Below are 23,162 nucleotides of genomic sequence, written 5' to 3'. Positions count from 1 at the left end.
AATATTTCTTACTGTTTATTCTGTCCCACTTGCCGTTATACAGATGATGTTGTTTTCTTTAGTGCACCAATTTTACCGTGGGCTGAATCCTAACACCCATCTCCCACTGTTGTTTGCCAAAGATACTGTCCTTAATGGTAGTAATAGTTGGAAGCCCATCTCTCCTTTATCTGTTATTGGGTTTTTTTTATTTTTAGGATGTAGGAAGTCAGTCCCAAATTTACTTAAGTTCAAGTGTTTAAAATCAGAAAGAGGGGAGGGAACACAGTACTTTTTTGTACAGAGCTTTTTGTTACCGTTCATTTATTTGCTGGGGTTTTGTTTTATTTTTCAATGTTTACTTTGGGTATTCAAATGATAGTGCTGTAGCTGTAGCAGAATGCAAAATAGGAGAGTGGAAGCAGGTAAAAGAAAACTGGATCTCTAAGTAGAGAATAGGAATAAAGGTTGGTGTGTTGGGAAAACAGAGAAGGAAGTTATTGAAGAAGAAAAGTGAAACAAAAGGTTCAGGGAGTATCATAACTACTTTTACTCTCTAGAAAGCTGTGAAGGTATGTCAGAAGATAAAAGTTTTGGGCCATTTGCTCTTTGTACAACAAGGAAACTGCTAAGCCTCTTTTAGAAGCGTGTCACATCAACATGAGTAACACATGCAGTTCAGTTCAAGTAGTGCATTTTATAATGACAAGAGAATGTAAATGGGAAGACTCTAGAAATACATTCCTGGAGTTTTACAGTTCTGTCGTGGTCTGGCTGTTATAGAAGACAATAGTATGGAAAACGTGGATATTATTGCTCTGGGGGTTCCTGACCTGCCATGAATGGCTGATATATCTAGAACAGAATAGTATAATGTATTTGTATCTCCTTCAGCCTGTTGCAGTGATTAATGGTAGAGAATTGCAGAAGCCCCTTATTGTTCAGCTCTGTGATCAATGGGGAAATCCAACACCTGAACCTAATGTCAAAGTCAGCCTTACAAGAAGCAGCAGCATAAAGGTAAGCATAGGCCTTATTTGCTGAGCGTTCTATAACACATTTTTGTTTTCATGTATACATTATCTTCTTCATTTTCAAGAAATCTTTTTGAAAAGTGAATAAAAGATTGTAAAGGCACAACATAATTAATCTCATATAATAGTAGTGTCAGCGAGTAATGTAAACAGTTTCCAGGACAGATTGTTCAGCTCTCTTTCATTATAACAATCACAAATATAACTAAATTCCTACATTATGATGTCCAAGTGTAATTAGTATACATCCTGATGAACCTTTTTCCAAATTCTGCATGCACACAACCCCATTATATCCCCCACTTTATCTGAGGTAATATACTGAATAACAGTCATGGTGATGTGGCCTAAACTGGCCACCAAATCGTTTTTATCTGGTGGTTCTTTGATTGTGGTTCCTGAATATATGACTCGTGGTCTGTATGTAAAGCTAGTCAGCAGGTTTGATCCCTATTTGATTGTCTCCATGAAAAGCATTGGCAGTATGAACCAAGTTAAAACAGTGAGGCTGCAAATCTCACCCAAATTTAAGTAGTTACTGTCCTTTCCATAAGTGAGATGTGTCAGATGGTCTGCACATTGGTCTGTACAGAGAAAGGAATTCAACAGAAATACTCCATTTATTAAAATTCTTGTCCTTGAAAAAAAAAAAAGCTGAAGTGTTAAATGTAACTGTTCATGCAGAGATTGTCATATTGAGTGGTACATTATCAAGGATATATTCATCCAGCTCTGGACATGACATTTTTGCAAGTAGGGCTGTTCTTGTTCCCTTTTTGTTCCTGCTTGCCATGCATTTGTGTCTCTCGGTTCCCTTGGAGTGCACAGCAGCTAAGGACTTTCTTTTGCTCATCCCCTCAAGAACTGCCACAATCTCACAATTAATTTCCTCAAATTTAAAATTATGCTACTATTATTTATTTTTATTGCCCTTATTTTGTTTGTCTGTTTGCCCCAACTACTGCCTTTATGATGGCAACTGCAGCTTCTTGGGACTTTTAATTAGGTTGTTCTTGAGCAAACATCCAACCTTGACAGTAATACTGAGTGGTTGTTCTGCCTGATCAGACATGTTGTGGTGGCATGCTGTGTCTTTTGAGCTATTATGCCTTCCTCCATGAAAGACCAGCAGTATGTCTTAGAACTTAATGCCAGTATCATTTCTAAGAGTTACTTTTATATATTAGCAGAGCAGCTAACTGCATATTTGCTGAACAGACATCAGATCAAAATTCATTATGATTTTGGAGAGCCTCTTTAGAGAGCTGTCTTGCCTTGTCAATTGAAATAGCTTGTATGCACAGTCTTCCAAAGGAAATGAAAAGCTTTTGGGAACTGAAATTCTCAGATAAGCTGTCTGTCTATATTTCACATTCCCTTCTCTAAGTCTCCTAAGCCTGACATTCTGCAGTTGCAGCATGCATTTCATATATTTCATTCTCTAGCTTACAGGTCCAAAACTTAGATGAACATCAAGAAACCTTCAGAACCTTTATGTTCAGTAAAAACAGCTCAGTAGAGGAAGTGCACAAAGCACAGGTTCCTGTAAAAATTTGAACTTTCCATTCTGTAATGTAGAGTAATTTCAATTATAAACTTACTTTGTATATTCTTTTCAATAGAATATACTCCTCAAGAGAGTGTGTGAAATGTCTGGCAACCTTCTTTATGTTTACAAAGCTGCCTTCCGTTTGAACCATTAAGCACTTATTTTTTTGTCATTGCTGTTCTCTGGTGACATGGTAAAATAAATTCATACACCCATAGCTGATCCATTATGAATCAACTTTCAAGTTTGTTTTTTTTGGTTTTTTTTCCTAAAATAGTTTTATTCTTGTAGCTTACTGACATGAGATTTGGGAAAGAAAATAATTTGGAAGAAGATTGCTCACTTCAAATATTCCAAAAACATTGGTTTTGTATAAGTGGACACTAGACACTTCAGTGTCCTGAAATCTGTGCTGAAATAGCGCAGGGAAAGCAATTTAATGCCAAACACTATTCATATAATGACAGACATCTGCACCACATTGTTGAGTTACATCATCAATGAAAAGGTTGATTCCTCTCATTAGACAGAAATTCATTACGGGAGAACTCAGAATGTGTCCGTGGCTTCCTTTGCTGTCTTCCAAACCTTAAAGCTACTTATTAATGAACAAAAATATCCCAGTTCAAAATGGACGGGGAGAGTTCTGAAACCTCTGAATATCGTATTCATAATTGTGTCTTCCCTAATTTGAGTGCAAAAATACAAAGAAGCCATTGCTCACATGAAAGCAATGTGCAGGCAAATGAGGTATACATTTTCTTCTAAGACTTGATACTACTTCTGTGTCATTGAAAGAATAAAAATTTTTTGTTTTGACAGATTGTGTCTTCAAACCAGCAACATAAAACAGATGAAACTGGTAGGGCTAACCTGGGAGTTATTTGTATTCATGCACCTAGGTAAGTAGTGAAAACTTCATGGAAAAGAGATTGAGTGCTGACATGTTGCTTGGCTAGATGTTTTTTAAGGTGCACATTTCACAGAGGACTTACCAGAATTAGTCTAGAGCTAAGGTCAAACATTTTTTATTTATATGCTGGTGGAAGGCAAGATAGTGAGATATAAGAAATTAAGTGCTTAACTAAATAAAGTTCAAATGCTGCTGCTTTTGATTTTGTGAGAAGCTACTGTTCTAATTTTCCAAATCCTATTTTTTCTGGTCATGGTACAACACAGTTTATAATTGTCAGACTGTACCTAGTGTAGATGGTGTCATAAACTGCTTAAAATACATGAAATATACAGCCTTTGGGTGACCAGACCCAGACCTATACTTTCAAGATAGGAACCCATTTTAGGAGTGTTGAAACCCCAGTCCTCTGGGTGCTAGCCATTGTTTTAGAGGTTTAGGTAAAGTGTCCGAAAGAGTTTTAAATATGTATTTTTATTTTTTCTTGTTTGCAGTAGAACTAATGAAGTCCCATTTCCTGCAGATGTCTGTCCCATGACTCCTGTTTCATGTTAGTCACCCTGGCTTCCCTTTCATGTCCCATCTGACTTTTTGAATTCATTATTTCTGTATCATCTTCATGTTCACGGGTGTACATGGGACACCTCCCACTAAACCGTGCCACCCAAGGCTCTGTCCTTGAACACCGCCAGGGATGGAGCATTCACAACTTCCCTGGGCAGCCTATTCCAGTGCCTCACCACCCTTACAGTAAAGAACTTCCTCCTTATATCCAATCTAAGCATCCCCTGTTTGAATTTTAACCCATTACCCCTTGTCCTATCACTACAGTCCCTAATGAAGAGTCCCTCTCCAGCATCCCTATAGGCCCCCTTTAGATACTGGAAGGCTGCTATGAGGTCTCCACGCAGCCTTCTCTTCTCCAGGCTGAACAGCCCCAGCTTTCTCAGCCTATCTTCATATGGGAGGTGCTCCAGTCCCCTGATCATCCTCATGGCCCTCCTCTGGACTTGTTCCAACAGTTCCATGTTCTTTTTATGTTGAGGACACCAGAACTGCGCACAGTACTCCAAGTTGAGGTGTGTCAAGAGAGCAGAATAGAGGGACAGGATCACCTCCTTCTACCTGCTGGTCACACTCCTTTTGATGCAGCCCAGGATACGGTTGGCTTTCTGGGCTGCAGGCACACACTGAAGCTGGCTCATGATTACTTTCTTATCAGCCAACACCCCCAGGTCCTTCTCCACAGGGCTGCTCTGAATCTGTTCTTCTGGAACAGGTTGCCCAGGGGGGTTGTGGAGTCTCCCACATTGGAGATATTCAAGGCCCGCCTGGACAAGTTCCTGTGTGATGTACTCTAGGTTACCCTGCTCTTGCAGGGGGGTTGGACCAGGTGATCTCTTGAGGTCCCTTCCAACCCTTGGGATTCTGTGATTCCCTTTACTACTGATAACTTTTAGATATTTATCATGCTTTCATTTACATGATTCAGACCTGAAGTCTGTTGAAAATTGTCTTTTAGGAAAAGATTTTATAACAGTTTTCACTATTTTTGGTGTATTTCAGGGGAGAGCACACTTTACAGCTTAAAGCCACATACAACAAGACCATATTAGATTGTCCTATAATCACATTAAATGTCCTGCCTGATCCTGAGAAGCCTGTCTGTTTGAATGTTAAATATGACAAAAGTTCTTCTTTTCAAGCAGGAGGTACTTTTCCTGGTATGTATAAGGATACTTTAGTGGAAAGAAATCCCTCAAGAACTTTGTAAACTTTTGAAAACCTATTATGATGATTCTTCTCATGGCTTTGTTGAGTTCGGGTTATTTTTATCTGTTTTGTCTCAGTTCTTTGTAACAGCTCTGTCTGAGGTGCCTCTGTAACACTTGGAGAAAAAAGATATATACAACGTATTTGGGAAGCATTTCAAATTACCTCTTATTTATTTGGTCCAAGTTATTGGCTTTATGTGTCTATAAATGATAAAACTGCAGAATCTATTCTCTGTCCTTAGTGAAATATCAAATTTCTGATTCTGATTTTGTGATCTTCCAAAAAGATGATCTGAGCTAGTTCATTCATGTTTTTCCTCGCCTCATTTTCTGTGGAATAGTAACAGAAGAGGTAGCTAGGAAATTATAGGCAAACTGTGAGCCAAGAGGAACCAAAAAGTGATAAGAAATAAGCTGGGAACTGTCAAAAATATTCTCTTATTGTGTGTTCTCACAAAAAGTAGATGTTCACTTTCTAGCTAAGGCTGCTGAGTCATAAAAGAAAAAAAACCCTTATTATGTTTTCTATCCCAGTAGTATTCACAAAAAAGAAAACAAATAAAGAGCAGCAAGTTATGACCATGAGGAAACATCTTTTGTGAAAAGCAGAAGAGAATTTGAAATCTCTGCCTTTTTCCTATAGGGAAAGTTTGGCATGAATAAGAAACCTACGCTAAATAGTTACATTAATTCAGGAAATAAATAGCCCTTATGATATGGTTCTTGAATTTGCCAATGAAGTATACATTTTTCTTCCAGAAAATACATACAATGAAGTATACAGTTTTCTTCCAGAAAATTTTCCTTTTTAATTTGCAGTAACTGTTTGCACTCTGAAACCGTGATAAACAACATTCTTCAGAAAACTGAAGTCCTGTCTAAATAAGTGAAGTATAAGGCAAATAGATTCTGTCACTTAAGAGACAATACTTCCTTAAGGAAGGCAAAAAAAGCAAAACTTCAGTAGCAATTTAGTGAAATTTAAAATAACTAAAAGCACTTCTAGACCTATTTGATGACACAAATACTAACACATTTCCTATACTGGATTGTATTCACTTAAGAATTATAAATTAGTTTACACATGGAATTGTTAAGTTACTAACTGATATGATAATGCTATTTAATTTGGCCTTTATTTGAAATAAATAAGATGGAAAATCTGATGCCGTTTCAAAAAAGTTTCAGGAGGGCTTAGGGAATCTTTTCATCAGTATATACATTTTCAGTACTGGGCGGTTATTGGACTGGAAGGAATATAAAGAATATCATTAAGTCAGTACATAGATAAATATAGAAATAGAAGCAGGTTGGAAACGACATGATTTTTGTACAGGGAATTAGTGTCTTTCAAATGCCTTTGAAGGAGTTGACAGCTGTGTGAATGTGAGTGAACCTGCTGATGCAGAGTACTTGGTTTCTTAGCTCTCGGCAAGTTCTTAGAATCATCAAATGGTTTGGGTTGGAAGGGACGTTAAGGATCATCTAGTTCTAAGGTGGCCAAGGACATCTTCCACTAGACCAGGTTGCCATTTCTCATTGTCCTGTCACTACAGGCTCTTGCAAGAAGTCCCTCTCCAGCTTTCTCACAGGCCCCTTTTAGGCACTGGAAGCTGCTCTAAGGTTCCCCCAGAGCCTGCTCTTCTCCAGGCTTAACAACCCCAACCCTCTCAGTCTGCCTTCACAGGTGAGGTGCTGCAGCCCTGTGATCATTCTCATAACTTTCCTCTAGACTTGTTCTAACAGATCCATGTCTGTCTTATGTTTGGGGCCCCTGAGCTGGATACAGTGGCTAATAGATGTGGAAAACAGTAGTTGTGTTGTTGTTGTTACAACTACTGCACCTTGCTAGCCAGCAGTTCAATGGCTAAAGCACTTGTGAAGGAAGACGGAGATCTGGATTTCCTTTCTTTGAAGAAAAGAGTAAGCTACTTAACTAGAAGCCTGGCTTGCTATTTTGATAAGAATGATAATGTGGGAAAAGTAGACTTGAAATTTGACAGGTTTTATTAAAGCACTTGTTGGACAAAGTAGGTGGTTTCTCTTCTAAGGACGGTTACCTGGTCTAATTACAGGGCTGGAGAGAGCTTTTCCATATCTGGTTTGAAACTTTTTGTTGCTTGAGTTCTGTTTGGAATGCAAATTTTGTGTGGTTTTCCTTTAGGTATGAGGGAGACAACAGAAATTCATGGAGTTTGATTTTTTTTAATTCTGATAAAAAATAATCCTGAAAATCTTGGGTTTCGTTCTACAGATTTTATGGTTAGTGTTCTTTCTGAAGATGACAACATTATCAGAAATATTAATCCAGCACGGATTTCAATGAAAATGTGGGAAGCACAAAGCATTGGAAATAGGATGCCAATTGATGTAAGTCATCAAAGTGTGTTTTCAGAATGGGTATCAAAATGCAATCATAGGACAAATGAATAGTAGAAACTTCCCTTCATTTAATTTAGATTAATATCCTGTTCTAGATTTTAAGTCACAAGTATTACATATGTCATATTTGTTTATCAATATCTGTCCTGATAAAAGTTGGCAGATTGTTCAAATGCCAAGGCTATAATGAGGACAAAAACGTTACCACTTTGCAGGAACTAATTAATTAACAGGGAGACTGTTAAAAATTGACACCATGAATCTTGCAAAGAAAAGAGAGGGAATTAAGAACATGAAACTATTATCTAAATTATAGGTGATCTGATTTAATTACTGTACTTTGTACTACAAATACAATGATTGCAAGTAAGGTACTTGAACTTTCAGTATATGGCATTGATTTATTTTTTTTTTTTAATCCTTTTAGGTTACAGTATTTAGCTGTAGTAAAGTGAAGGATGACAAGGAAGATGGCTTCTTCTACTTCAGGTATAGCAGCGTTCATTTTATAATTATTGACACAACTTACAAACCTCAGTTTGAAATACTGATAATATATAATATTTTATAATGTTTATATTATATAAAATAATATTTTATATTATATTTTATATTTTGATAATAAATTGTTACAGAATTAGTATGATACAGTGCTACAGAATGGTAGGAGATACTAGCAAGATGCACTGAATGTGAGGATTGAGTTCTTCCTTAAATACATTTGACATCTGTTTAATCTGGGAATAGAGAAGAGTCTAATATATTATGATAAATGCTACCAATGGAGAGACTACATAATCTACTTGTCACTTGTCTAGTAACATTCCTTTCAATGTTACATTCAACTGCTGTAGAATAGCAGGTTAGGCAAAGTGGACTTAACCCTGATTTAACATCTTCTGTTGCCGGATGTTAATCCTGAACCAAGAGCTTGACCCTGTCAGTTTAGTGGTCTTTCCTTGGAAGACCTTGGGTGACATAGTCTAGTGGGAGACGTCCCTGTCTGTGGCAGGAGGGTCTAGATGGAGGGGGAACTACATCATCTTGGAAGTCTTTTCCAACCCAAACCATTCTGTGATTCTATGATATTAAGGTCCTTTCCAACCCTAAGCATTCCGTGATTATAGAGGACTTACAACAGGACTTCTTAACTAGTTCTGGGGGACTACCCAGAATTTAGATTGCTTGCATACTTATATACTTGTCACTTTAATATTGACTCACTTTTGCTTGGTTTTTGGTTTTAATTTATTTAGGGATAAAGTGGTTCCAGAGCGAGTTGGCATTTACAATATCCAGTTTGCCTTCGCAATGGATAAGACAAACATTCTCACCAGTGACCAGGTTTGAATTTATAATTAATTGCATGTAGCCAAGAACGTGTAATACAGAATCATCTGGGAGAAATATGATACTTTGTAGATTCAAAACACAAATACACTCACGTGCAAGCTTTGCAAAAAACATGTGGTTTTATTTTTAATAGTTACTGGTTTTAAGGTGCTGATTATGAAAATATATTTTCAGTAGCTTTTATAACTAAGCAAAAAATCTTGTGGAATAAAAGAGCTGCATAATTTGCAACCTAGTGGAACTGGTCATGCTAGTTTATTTCAAGATTCTCAGTAGATTTCACATGCATTTGTTTCTGTATTTTTTTCAGCAACCTGTGTGTGCAGGGTGAATTATATCAGTCTTTACTTTATTTTGTGTTATTTTATTCTTCCTCCTTTTTCTGCTAGATTACGTTTGACGTTGTACCTAATGACCCTGTACGCTTGTTACCTGATTCTTTACCAGCTACTCCGGCAGTTTCAAATGTTCGAGCTCTTGCTAGCCGTACACTGGTTAAGGATTTATGCCTTCATGTAACGGTAACTATACTTAAATACAAAATCATAATTAGGGAAATGTGTAAGAGTGCTAAAAATATATTCAATTTTCCTGTAAGGCATTGCTGCTATCTTTCTGCAGATTAGCCGCACAAAAAAGATGTACATCAAAAGATGTGCATCAAAGTTGGGGCTGTTCAGCCTGGAGAAGAAAAGGCTGTGTGGAGACCTCATAGCAGACCTTCAGTATCTGAAGGGGGCCTATAGGGATGCTGGGGAGGGACTCTTCATCAGGGACTGTAGTGACAGGACAAGGGGTAATGGGTTAAAACTTAAACAGGGGAAGTTTAGATTGGATAGAAGGAGGAAATTCTTTCCTGTTAGGGTGGTGAGGCACTGGAATGGGTTGCCTAGGGAGGTTGTGAATCCTCCATCCCTGGCAATGTTCAAGGCCAGGTTGGACAGAGCCTTGGGTGGCATGGTTTAGTGTGAGGTGTCCCTGCCCATGGCAGGTGGGTTGGAACTTGGTGATCTTAAGGTCCTTTCAAACCCTAACTATTCTGTGATTTCCAGTTTGACAGGTGTATCTTGTTTTGTTTACAAACAGATGACTGAAACATGCAGTGCTTGCTGTCAGGCATCTTAGGCAATTGAAACCCATTTCTTGTTGCCACAGGAAAAAAAGAGGTTTTAAGAATAGATTCTAGTGGGGAAAATGCATACGTATAGCAGATGATTCACTCCATGATTTTTCTTCCTGGAGGCAGTTTCTCTTAGATATTTTCTATTACAAAAAAATAAGATTTCCTGAACCTTGAATGTTCACAGGGATACAGGGACATCGCTTACCAGTTACCACCATGGGCAAAGCAGACTTGACTTGTGGAAAACTAATTTAATTTATCACCAATTAAACTAGATTTGAGTAGCAAGAAACAAAGACAAAAAAAGTAAAGCAACACCTTCCACCCTACCTTTCCCAGGCTCACTTTGCTCCAGACTCCTCTACCTTTCCCTAAGTGGCACAGGGTGGGGAATGGGGGACATGGTCAGTCCATAACAGCTCCTCTCTGCCGCTCCTTACTCCTCACAGTTTCCCAGCTCTAGTGTGAGTCCCTCCATGCAGTACTGCAGTAATGATCTGCTCCAATGTGAACCGTCCTCACAGGCTGCAGTCCTTTAGTAGATGTTCACCTGCTCTAACACGGGGCTCTCCATTGGCTGCCGTATGAATATCTGCTCCGCCGTAGTCCTTTGTAGGCTGCAGGGAAATAACCTCCTCCACCATGGTCTCCCTATGAACTGAGGGGAATCTGCTCTGGCACCTGGGGCGCCTACTTCCCCATCCCCTACTCCTCCTCTCACTTCGGTGTTTCCTCTTCTGTCTCATTGGTTTTTTCCACCTTCTCCTCGTCTGGTGCATTTTTGCCCTTTTTTAAAACGTATTTTCCCAGAGCAGACACTATTTTGCCTGAAGAGCTGAGCTGTGCTCTGTGATGGGTGGGTTGGAGCCAGCACAGGCAGCCCCAGCCTCTCCTCACAGAGGCCACCCTTGCAGCGCCCCCACAGCCAGCACCTTGCCACATAAACCCAGTTGAGTACATAAATTGATTACTTAATTCATATTCCAGACTAACTTTTTTGGTTTTCTTACTTACAGGATGAATACAACAACCCCACTGGAACTGACCTAGTTGGCAGAATAATAGCAAAAATTAAGAGCCCCAATGAAGATGATACAGAGATCCCACAATTTCAAGGGAAAGTCAGTACAGTTGAGTTTCCATTTAACAGAGGAACAGCTGAAATTGTAAGTGTGACTAAAATACGGTTAGGTCCATGAATAATGGTTCTAATGGGGTCTATTTTCCTACAGTTTCAAAGTTGATCTTGCACCTCGTCATGTTTTGTAGAGGGTTAGCATCCCCTCTTGTAACCTTCCCCTGCAGATAAGTAGATAAATCATTTCTTCTCTTTATGATTTGGTTTCTGATTTTCAGAAAATCTGAAGAAGGACATTCTTTAAACTGTTTATCATTGCCAAGCAAGGGAAGTTTACAAGTACATTCACTTAGGGAATGGGACATACAGGGGGATCCAGGATAAGTCTTTGTTTGAATTTCACATGTAAATAATACTTCACTAATTTGCAGTTAAACCATTAATATTAGTAGTATTTTACATTTTTATTTGTAATACTGTCTGACTGTAAGATCTTGAGATCATTTAGTCTGATATATATGTAATGAAATATTTCCAGGTTCTCTTTACCTTTTCTCAAGCTGACTAAGCTTATATATGCATTGCAGAAAGTCATCCTATCCTCATTTGAAGATAAAGCTGCCACTTCTCTACTTCTCTTGACACTATTTCAGTTACTAGTACCTCTGACCATTAAAAATGCTTGACTTACTTCAGTTTAAATCTCTAGCTGTAACATCATGCATACCTCTGAAAGTACTGCACATTGTAGTTAGGTCATCACAGTCACTTTTTCTTCAACAAATACAGGCTGAATTTTTAAGACCTGTGAGTACCATTTGTAACTATTATTACAAACCATAATATAGAAGTTACAAATTAAAACATGCATATGCAAAAAAACAGAAGCTGTTCGAAACATACCAAAAAACTCAGCTGAGCATAGAGCTACACATCTGTTCTGAGTAGAATGGTCACATCACTCTTAAAAGCCTACAGAGAGCTTCAGTAAATAGGAGTATTTCATGTGGTGAATAGATATATATCCTGACGTCTATGGAAATCTTCAAACATTTAGAAGGTGTACTGAAGGAGAATCCAACTTTTAAAAGAAATTTCTACAGCCATGGTTTTTAACTTACTCACTGAAAGCTTCCCACCAGACCAGCATCAGTCTGTGCCAGGTGGAGGCAGACACTGCCTTAACAACTACAAAATCACCCAGTAAATCTTGGAAATCACAACAATAGAATCCCATTAGAATCACTAAAATCTTCATAATTTATTTTATTCAATACCTCAACTGCTTTTATGGAACTACATAGATAAAACTTAATGACACAGCATAAATAATTCTCTGTTGATAACAATAAAAAACAGAAAAATCCAGTTAACATGGGCAAACATTTTTCACTAAACAATCTGTCAAGCTCTGATCTACTCTGATCCATAAGGAAAAGTGACAAAATATGAAAAACAAGCTAGAAAAATAAAATACATGGATGAAGGGTCAGATAAAATTAATATACTAATTGATTTATTGCGAGCTTTGAATTTCTCTTGTTCCCCAGCCATGTTTCAGGAGTACTTTACTAACTGGTTTCTGAGCACGTTTTTTCTTGGGCATCTGGGGTGGGAAAAAGTGCAAAAGCATAGAAAAGGGGTCATCTGTAACCAGTGGTTTGATGAGATAGCATTTTTCTCTGCAAATCTTGCATTTACACCTGTGGTAGAAATTTGAACAGATGTTTATAAATTCATACTATTAAGGGATTGATAACCCCTTAGCGTGAAGTCTGACAGTTCAGACAAAATTACTGGATAATTTCTCAGACTCCTCACTGATGCAGAAATAGCTTTTTTTTTTTTGTTTTCATGTGCTAATAACCTGCTGTTTAGCCATTGTGACCTAAATACTCCAGTCTTGCTTCAGTGACTAACAACTGGGGGGGGGGGGGGGGTTTGGGGGCAGTGGATATTTTAGATTTTTTTATTTGGCTTTTTGGGGTGTTTACAGGATTTTTGTAAGCAGGTAATTTTTATTTCTACTTAAATGTTGCTGGTTTAAGGTGGGAGGAATTTGTCACATTCTTCTACTCTATTGCGATTTTATGAGTTTTTACTGCTTTTGACAGTAACTTGTGTTTCCTAGTCTTCCACTGGGAGTAATTCCATTTCAGCAAATCCTGTATTTCTTCTTCTCTTCAGGCAGTTTTCAGTTGTCTAATTTATACCAAGTTCTCTGACTTTAGACAACTCACAAAGCTCATGTGGAAAGGATTTGTTGGTTGTGATGCAGTGTACTTTTCATATGACTAATGGGGATGGGATGGGACACACCACTGTCCTTGTGAAATTGTTCCATCTTGTTTATAAATATAATTAAGTACAATTACTATCATTATAATGAAAATGATAATCTGACATGTTTACCCTTACACTGAAGTTCAGGAATACTAAACTTGTTTAATGAGGGAAAATGTTTAGATTTTCATTAGTATACATTTTCTTAAGGAAATTATATTTCCCCTACAGACTTCTCCTAATTAAATATGTAGCTGCAATATTTTTGAAAGCCATAAAGACTTTCTTTGAAGGTTATATATCTATCTCTTCTTTTAGGCTGCAACTACCTCTCTCTTGATTTGGCCAGTTGAGTAGCAATTTCTACATGTTAAAGGTGGAAACAGTATGAGTTTTATTATAAGCATTATTCATTTTATGCATGATACCTTTCCCAAAGTAACAGCACATTAATATATTACCTATACTAATTTTATTTCTATCTATCATTCTTTATGGTTTTATAATATTTCCTGTGTTTGTTAAGAAAGGCGAAGGATTTAGTTTGCCTTTTCAATAAGGAATTGATAAAAAAAGGGATTTATGTTCATGGTGGTGTTTGGATATATATTCTTTATTCATTTGGGACCTGCTGTCTACTTCCATGGTAACAGCAGTAACTTTAACTGAGCACTGGGAATAGTTTGTTTTCCCTTCTCTGTGTTTATTCATTGGGCCTTTCTTTTTAATGTTTTGTTTGCATTTGTTCACAAGCTGAATGAAGTACCTCTGAGGAAGTCTTACGGGACATTGCAGAGAATATTTTTTTCTGAGCATGTCTCTTAAATATATAGCCAACAATAATAAGGCTCTTTAAACAGGTAAAATTACAATCTTAATTCTTAAATATTTGTATTTAAGTTCTATTTAGTAGTTGCAAAAGGCAATTCCAAGCCAATACTTAAAACTGTAGTAATATTGTGTAGGCATCATGTGTTAGGTAACTTTAGCATTTGAAGAATGTTTATTTTATTTTGTGTCACTGCAAGTGTGAATATAAAACTTACCTATGTATGTTTGTTTGTTTTATTAGAGTCTAGTGCTGGCCGAAAATAGTCCTGGAAGAGATAGCACTGAATATATTCTTGTATTTGAGCCAGATCTTCCAGCTTTGAGAAGACCTTTGGAACCATACCGTCTGTCATTTATGTTTTACAATGGTATGTTTTAGTTACTTTAAAATGCTTGCTTTTCCTTAGAAGCAATTATTTTTATGTCCATAATACTTCTTCAAAACTGTGTAATAGCAGAGATTTTTGCTGATGTTTAAACCAACTGTGTTACTGGTTTTTTCTTCTGAAAATACATATATTTCTGTAGATTTCAAGAAGCAGCAACAGATGGCAACACTTACAAAGGAGAGAGACCAATTATCTCAGTCCATTGGTGTTTACAGAAATTGGTTAGATACTACTAATCAACTTGTAAACGCAATTAAATGTAAGTCCAATCAAATATATGAATAAATTTCCTGGGAATTATACTTTTTTCCTTTAATAATTTTAAGAATATAAAGAGGGGGAGACAAATAGGTATTGAAATCATGAGATACAGTAGTTAGGGTTCATACCCTAATTACGGCAGCAGGGGGGAGTATATCTTTGAATTAGCAGGGAAGCATCTAGTTATTTGGTTGACCTGCCTGTAAAGGGTCTTGATTTGTGGTAGAACATCTTATGCCAAAACTGTCAAAAGAGAAATAAAACATGAAGTGTGTGGTCTGATTCTGTTTTTCCATGACTGCCTTGCCCTCCCATCTTTGCAAGTGGATATGTGAATGCTCATTGATCTGGAAATCTGACAGCTGCCTAAAAACAGGTTTAGGGAATGAACCATCAATAATCCTCTTTCAAAAAGTTAGTCTTACATTTTCAAAATCTTACTTTTTCCACCCACATTTTGACCCTGTGTACATTATTCAGAAGTATTGTGTAGCTGTTAATTGTTTATCTTAATGTTCTTCAGCTAATTGAATCCTACATAGTCTGTTAAAAAGCAGAGTGGTGTAAGGGCTGTGGTTTATGGGAATGGGAGAGATGAAGAAAATGTTTTCTTTGCGTTATTTTTTTGTTTGAATCATCCTGTCCGTTGATCAGAAGCTTTGATTTAATAAATGCATTCTGAAATTTTAAGTAATCATTGAATCAATGAATCAAAGCATGCTAGAATTAAAGGATGCTGCTGTTTCTTGTAATTTTAGCACAGGGCTATGTTTCTGTTGCTTGCTTCATGTTTCCATTATGGATGCAAATTCCTGAATTCCAGTGTGAAAGGCAAAAAGTTTTGTTTCGTATTTGCAGATTTTTGTACATCTCTAGAGAGTAAGTTAGAGCACAACATTATACTTCGTGCTTAAATAACATTTTCGTATAGAAACCTATTTGAATAGATAGAGTGGAAAGCAACTCACCTATTTACTCATTTGTTTTCAAAATTACTTCAGTTGAGATATGAGGCTTGAGGAAATAGTGTCCAAGAAGTGCTGTCCCACATAAGAGAGTAAAGAGGGTAGTGCCAGCCACAACTCTTCCCTTCCCTCTTGCCCTTTCACCTGTTGGAGAACCATTTGGAAAGATAATTAAGGATGAAAATCAAAAAAAAGATCTTAAATTCTTAGAATGATACAAGGACTAGTGCAACTGCTTGCTGAAGCTGAAGTAGATGTCAGCTGCTGAAATAGATTAGAAACTGGACAAATCACAAGGTCTTTGTGGACAAATCTTGATATTCTGTGCTGAAATTAAGAAGTAGATAGGATCAGCCGTGGGTGGCATAATTATGTTGTAAGAAACTCTCTTAAGAAGTGTTCCATTGCTTTCTAATATTTCCTTACTCTCTGTTGATTTTACTGGTTTCAGGTCAGGTTAAAGATGCTGAAACAAAAGAAACTCTCCTGAAGAGCCAACTGAGAAAATACCAAATTGAATTACCAGAGAAAAACACAGTATGAGTTATTTCTTATTAACCTCCCTAGTGTCTTAAGAATACATTTAATCTTAGTATGAAATTGGTATCATTATATAACATTGTGGAATCATACTGGTATATACACAAGAACCTGTTTAGAAACCCTGAAAATTTAAACCATGAGGACAATTTGTGAACAATGCCAAACTTACTTCTTTTATTTACTTTTCTGCTAATGTGACTATCTCTTAAAGAAGCTGCTGGAAAAATAAGAAAATCTTATTTCTGATCCACATTTGGATCTTGTTTTTACCTTTCTGCTAAGGGTAACAATTATGTTACTGGTATTGATAGTTTTCATAACGGAGTTTTGCAGTCTGACCGATGTACACTGGATGTATTCTGGAAAAAGTAGACTAAAGGAAAGCACTTCTTTTGCAAGAATTAGAGAATTTCATATGTTACTGACAAAGTCAATATAAAAGTACATTTGAAAGATTCAGGGCAATGGACCCCACTGATAAATTCCTATAAAGATCCAGTTATATTATTAAAACTTTTTACAGAAAGCTACTAACATTTTAAGAAATATATAGGTAAATAATCATCTATCTTCAGCTCAAATAAAAACAAATGTTACAGTCATTAAGCACAGATCAGTAACATTAAATTATACACATTATGCAATCATGGTACCCGCGTTCCCCTTGCTGGCTACACTTTTAAGGCCTAGATGTAGTCCCCTTCTAAAACTGCTTCTTTTTGTACAGTCGTGCTTGTCTTTTCCTGCTGGTTTAAGCTTTCTTCAGTTTTAGCTCGAATCAAGCTCCATTAGCTCTTTGTGAAAAGCTCCCTGAAGTCTTTAAAACAAAAAAAGTAGCAATAAAAAAGTTTGTAGTCACAACTGCAGTGTGCCTCCTTTCACTCTCCTCTGAGATTATGAGCAGCAGTCCCTTACATATTAAGAGTCTGTTTCAGTTTATTGAAGGCTTTTTAGTAAGAACTTGATTGAGAACAAGTAAACTAACTGCTTCTGCAGCTCAGACCAATGATACATGCTTGCTAACTTTAAATTTTAATTCTCAGCTTCAGTATGTGGATTCTCTGATAAAACAAAAGATGTTGGATCAAGAAGGAGTAATGAAACAGCCAAGGCGAACTTGTACTCTTCCAAACTATCCAAAAGGCAACCAGGATATTTTAGGCAAGGTAAGTTTTCTCTCTGAAAGCCTTCAGATGAGTTTGGTTGTTAAATGGTAATGATGAAATATTAGCCAACCAAATACACGAGTAATTTTTGAGAAGTATTGAAAAGAAGACAGGATTCTCAACCCGTCAGATGACTAGCTCTTCTAACAGACCCATGAACAGGGGAGTTAGATGTCTGACTGAAGTTGCAGGATGACTGTGATAAGTATGAAAGGGGAAGTGGCCTTGGCTTCTGTGTTCATTGTTCTAACTTTTGTGGTACAGATTGCACATTTAGCACAAATTGAGGATGACGAAGCAGCAAAAGTTATCTCTTGGCATTTGGCAAGCGACATGGACTGTGTAGTCACATTGACTACTGAAGCCGCTCGTTCTATCTTTGATGAAACTCAAGGTCGACAGCAAGTGTTACCTCTTGACTCTATTTACAAGAAGACACTCCCTGACTGGAACAAGTAGGGAAAAAAACAATGAAATTTCTGCATTTGTATTTCATATGAATTCAATTTTTTTTTTTTTTGCCTGATTTGTTTTTTAAACTTCTGTTAATGATTCAAAGCATAAGATTTCTAGCTTAATAATGATAACAATAGTAATGTCACTTGAAGTGTTAGCTGAAATTGTAGGTTTATCTCTTCTGCTGTGCATTGTTCTTTGTTCAGTAGGGTTTTTCTGTTAAAGAGAAGACAGTCTACCTTTTCTCCACTTCTAAATAATTCTACTGCTTCACATCAAATACTAACTTTTATAAAAATCCAGTTCCAGTGTACATTCACTAAAATCATCTGTAGTTATAAAACTCAATTCTGCTGTTCTGTTTTCCTAGAAGATAAAGGAAAATACAATAATTCCACGCCTGAAAATAATTTGTTTGTGAAGATGACTGCTAATATCATGAAGAAATGTCTTTTAGAAAAGATTGAATGTGCAGATACATTTATAAGGTCCAAAATCTCAGTTTTTCATAAAATAGATTATTAAAACTTGCCCATAAAATTAGTCACATGAATTTGTTGGATATACATCTCATTACAAATAAGTGTTTTACCAAAGAATCTTTAATATCACTAGCATTTCAGATAGTATTGGGATCATTTAGTACCTAATGTGGAAGTGTTAAGATGCATTCAATTCCATTTGAGATTTCTGATGAGATTGTCAGAAACAATAATGAAATAAAGGCAAATTACTTTTTTTTCTTTCCCCCCCCTTGCTTTCACCCTTTTCTTAAACAGGCCCTTACCTCACTTAAGAAATGGAAGAACCTCCTTCAGACCTATTGGAAATCCTGTATTTGCCAGAGATCTGTTAACATTTCCAGATAATGTAGAGCATTGTCAAACAGGTAAATGATATCAAAGAAATTGTTCAAAATTTCTTTCTTTGTAGTAAATACAGAAACATCAAAAAACATAATTCATTCAGTAATCTTCATTGAGACATTTTCAAATACCAGTGAGGACAGGAAAGCGCTGGCACCCACAGGGAGGTGGCACTGGGGGACAGAAACCACATCCTTTTTGTACAGTTTTTTTCTTAGATTAAGGAGATCTAGTCCTTAATATGGAGCACTGGAATTTGTAATTATTTCAATAAGTTTTTCATTTAACTTCACAACTTCTAAGTATTGACATATATTTGTAACCTTATCTAGGTGTTCCTGCTCCGGCAGGGGGATTGGACTAGATGATCTTTTGAGGTCCCTTCCAATCTCTAACATACTGTGATACTGTGATACTGTGATCTCTTCATGAAAACCGATTTTCAATCCAGTGTATTTTCAGAAAACTAGATACTGTCAGAGACTTTAACAATAAATTCTTCTCCATGTCCCACAGGGGAATTTAAAAACTGTATTGCTTGACATACCTCATGCAAGGCTGCATCAAGCTAGGCTTTGTATAGAACAGCTTTTTCTGCAGAAGAAAAGTCTTAAACTCAGTTGGATCATCAGCGTGTGAATGTTTGGGATTTTTTCTTTGATAACCCACTGAATAGTAAGAAACATGTTAAGAAACTGAGAACGCAGTTCAGGAAGGACTTTGAAAAAATACCATTTATGTAATTTCCTAAAACTTGGGATTTTATTATGTGTGTCTTCATAAATGTAAAAGTAAGTTATCAAGCGAGTACTTTGGAAAATAATTGTCTTATGTCATAATTGATTGTAAACATAGTAAATCTTTTTCTTTATGAATTCTTTGATGAAAACAAGAGATTGCTGTTAATCTCAGAATAAAATTTCATTGAAAAACATGCAGATGCTGTTTTCCTGGTACTTATCTAAAAAGCTGTAGTAATGATGCCTCAGAATTGATTTTTTTCAAAACTCAAGTTATTTTGTTTGCAGAAAAAATTAATGATTCAAAAATACATTTTTCAGTGTTTGGGATGCTCTTGGGCGACGCTATCATAATAGATAATTTGGATGCTGCCAACCATTACAGAAAAGAGGTATGTTTCAATTATTTTTTGTATTTTTTAAAACAAACATATTACATAGTTATGTATTTAATACATTACAAACTTAGATTAATTGCTGGCTTTAATGCTGCATTAGTTGTAAGTGTGCTTACTGTCTGTGGGTCTCGATGCGCTTAACAGTAAATGAAATCTGTCTTACTGGCAGTGGCAAAATTACCTCTATTCATCAGATTCTATTATGTGAGTATTGCCATCATGAGACCATGTTTTTAAATATAAACAGTTTTAGTTCTGCAGTTTAGTATTAAATGCAAGTGCATCAGTACTTTCCAAGTACACAGGAACCTGAGGCAGATGGTGAAATTTCAGATCCACAGAAATCTGCATGTGAAACTTCCGAGACCTTTTTCTGACCCATTTTATTTAGGTTCAGTAGGACACATTTTAGCGGGCAAGAGGCTCTGAGGAAGTCCTGACACTGGGCACTTTGTTTCAGCTTACAAGTTGGCTAGCATTGACATAATGATTCAGAAGAATATGGAACTGTACAGATTAAACATTAAGCTCTTGGGGTTGGATTTTTTTTCTCTTCCTCTGCAGAAGAAATTGTGCTGTGGGGTTGTTTGTAAGAGAACAAGTTAATAAGGAATCTGGTGGTATCTAAAATTGGTTACCTGTTTTGCTCTCTTTCACAGTCAGTGCCGTTCTGTTCTCTGGGCCTGACCAGCTCGTTTATTGTGGGATTCTATTCCCTGTTTATTGGCTGCTACTAGCTGGTAACCTGGGAACAAGGAGTGTTTTGAATGCTCCCAAAGAGTGTCTCAGAAATACAGATACAGTCATAGTAAAAAATCCAGATGATTGACATTAGTATTTTAATTCTCATCATGTGTTATAACCATCTCTGTATCCATCAAGTGAATATTTTTCAACTGTGAAGACTGTGTGTGCTTCTTTCATCAAAAAGTATATATTTTTGCTGGAAAATCAAGCAGGAGAGTCTGGAGAATCAGATTTGGGTTGTTAATCAGTGTCAGGAGACTGGCCATCTGTGTCTGTTCAGGAAAAGGAGTTTAGTGCATGTGGTCGTTTCTCAAAATCAGATCTGTTTCATTTTACCATATTAGTCTGTCACACCATTTATTTCAGTCACCCACCACAGGTAAATTTCATCAACTATATGGAAGTTTTATTGAATATGTTATAAGAGGTAAATCCCTTGGAATTTAGATGCTTTAAGTCTTGTGCATTTTGGGGAGGGGAAGAAAAAAAAGCTGTCTTCATCAGGTAGTTCAGTAAGTGCTCACTTTTTTTTATGACCACTGAAGTTCATTGACTTTGCTTCATAGTATGTGTTGATAATTAGCATTACTTGAAAGCAAAAGTCATTGAATCTGATTTCATAAAATACATTCTCATTAGAGAACAAGGTGCATTGTGACTGAACAATACAAAGCTTCACAGCAGCACTGCTGAAAACTTGGATTTTCCATGGGGTTACTAATTTATTATTCCTTTTTATACCTGTGTAGGTTGTAAAAATTGCACATTGCCCTACTTTGCTGACTAGGGCAGGAGACAGGATTCGTAGTAATGGAAAATTTGGAGGCCTTCAGAATAAAGCTCCTCCAATGGACAAACTCAGAGGAATGGTATTTGGAGCACCCATGCCAAAACTTTACTCTGCTTTTGCTGGACAAATAGGTGGGTTCATGAAGTCATAAAAATACAAAACTTCCAAAATTATATTGCTTGCCTATATTTGTTATTCTCTTACGTAATATAAAAAGGAAAACTTCAATTTAGCATACAGTTATTTTAAGAAATACGACGTGTATGATGTCCTATTTATGAATTTCCCTTTTCTTTAAAGTTTAGAGCTGTTAAATTTCCTGAAAGACAATATAATAGTCATGACATACTCCCCCTTTATCTTAGTTTGTTAAAGAGTATAAGCAGTTGTAATCATGCAGGCATGGGAAGCTTGAGCTGATTAGATTCCAGCATCTTTGAAAAATAATGTTTGGGTCTTTCTTCTGTAGAAATATACAGTAATTCAGAATTTCTTACTGTGCAAGTAAGTTCTATGAAGCAGTGGTAGGAAAATTCCTGTCCTTGTAAGAGTCGTGCACAACATCTACATTATTTCCCTAACAGGAAAATACCTTCTATTTCCTGTGGGATCACTTACATTTCATTATGTCTGAAGTCTTCCTTTCAGAATAAAGATTGTAAGTTAAAAGATGGTGGCTTCTGATACATAACAGCTGACCTGATCGATTTGTAAAACATTGAAAAATCTTAATCACAAGTAAAGTTGTTCTTAAATACATAATTTTCAAAAGAAAGGAAATGAAGTTTCTTCATTACAGTCTTCCTAGAAATGTGCAATATAGAGGAGTGGGAGAGAACAAGAGAGAGAGAACACCTGTACTTAGTGGAGTAACTTTGAATATGAGCAAACTACATAACATTAACAAATAGAGGGAGAAAGACTAAAATGATCTTTCCTAAACATTTCAGTAAAAATATATTACATGCAGGGGAACCATAGTAAGCATTTCTGCTACAGACTGAAATACCCTGGGTTTAGCACACTGTATTTTTCTGTCAGCACATTTTCAATTGTTAGACTCTGTTGCTACCCAATGTTAGTTAAACTGGAATTGTCTATAACTTAGTACAGGGACAAACATGGCAGAAGAAAAGGAATGTTTTAATTTTACTTGGATAGTTACTAGACACTTAAAGGAAAATAATAGTGGAATTCCATATAAAGGACAGCACTTCATTACGAAAGACTTGTTTTGCACTGGGTTTCAGCCTTAACATTAGTTTTGACTTTCTCTTCTTCTGTGTTTGTACCATAAAATTAAAATAGTTACTTACACTGTGATTACACTGACAAGGTACTTCTAAAATAAACCATACTAAGAATTTACGATGCCTTTTGTCAGTCTTCAGTAACTATGTGAATGCTTCGTCGTGTGCCAAATGTAAGGTCATTTAATGTTCAGTTAAGCTTTGTGCTGCTTCATATTCACCACAAAGTAAAATGAATGAGTCTGGGCTAACATACTCAAACCCTTTATTACCTGACATATTTATTCAGGG

The 23,162-nt window shown here is 36.5% G+C and overlaps 1 protein-coding gene across 1 annotated transcript in view; it reads left to right on the top strand.

The window, feature by feature from the left end:
* SMCHD1 (structural maintenance of chromosomes flexible hinge domain containing 1) overlaps positions 1–23,162 on the top strand; it is a 71,477-nt gene that overhangs the window by 45,329 nt on the left and 2,986 nt on the right. Inside the window, exons 30-45 of the mRNA XM_061356389.1 lie at positions 874–999; positions 3,385–3,464; positions 5,042–5,199; positions 7,505–7,620; positions 8,060–8,121; positions 8,889–8,976; positions 9,375–9,506; positions 11,125–11,274; positions 14,542–14,668; positions 14,829–14,948; positions 16,367–16,452; positions 17,502–17,624; positions 17,889–18,079; positions 18,860–18,969; positions 20,008–20,078; positions 21,581–21,752. Coding sequence (XP_061212373.1) covers positions 874–999; positions 3,385–3,464; positions 5,042–5,199; positions 7,505–7,620; positions 8,060–8,121; positions 8,889–8,976; positions 9,375–9,506; positions 11,125–11,274; positions 14,542–14,668; positions 14,829–14,948; positions 16,367–16,452; positions 17,502–17,624; positions 17,889–18,079; positions 18,860–18,969; positions 20,008–20,078; positions 21,581–21,752 — 1,912 coding nt within the window. The remainder of the gene's footprint in view (positions 1–873; positions 1,000–3,384; positions 3,465–5,041; positions 5,200–7,504; positions 7,621–8,059; positions 8,122–8,888; positions 8,977–9,374; positions 9,507–11,124; positions 11,275–14,541; positions 14,669–14,828; positions 14,949–16,366; positions 16,453–17,501; positions 17,625–17,888; positions 18,080–18,859; positions 18,970–20,007; positions 20,079–21,580; positions 21,753–23,162) is intronic.

Source organism: Neopsephotus bourkii, unplaced genomic scaffold (assembly GCF_033783945.1).
Source record: "Neopsephotus bourkii isolate Nb327-2 ecotype Australia unplaced genomic scaffold, CSIRO-AGI_Nbou_v1 NB_846, whole genome shotgun sequence".
Classification (NCBI taxonomy): domain Eukaryota; kingdom Metazoa; phylum Chordata; class Aves; order Psittaciformes; family Psittacidae; genus Neopsephotus; species Neopsephotus bourkii.
Note: the sequence above shows the minus strand (reverse complement) of the source record. Positions and strands in the feature narration are given on the sequence as shown.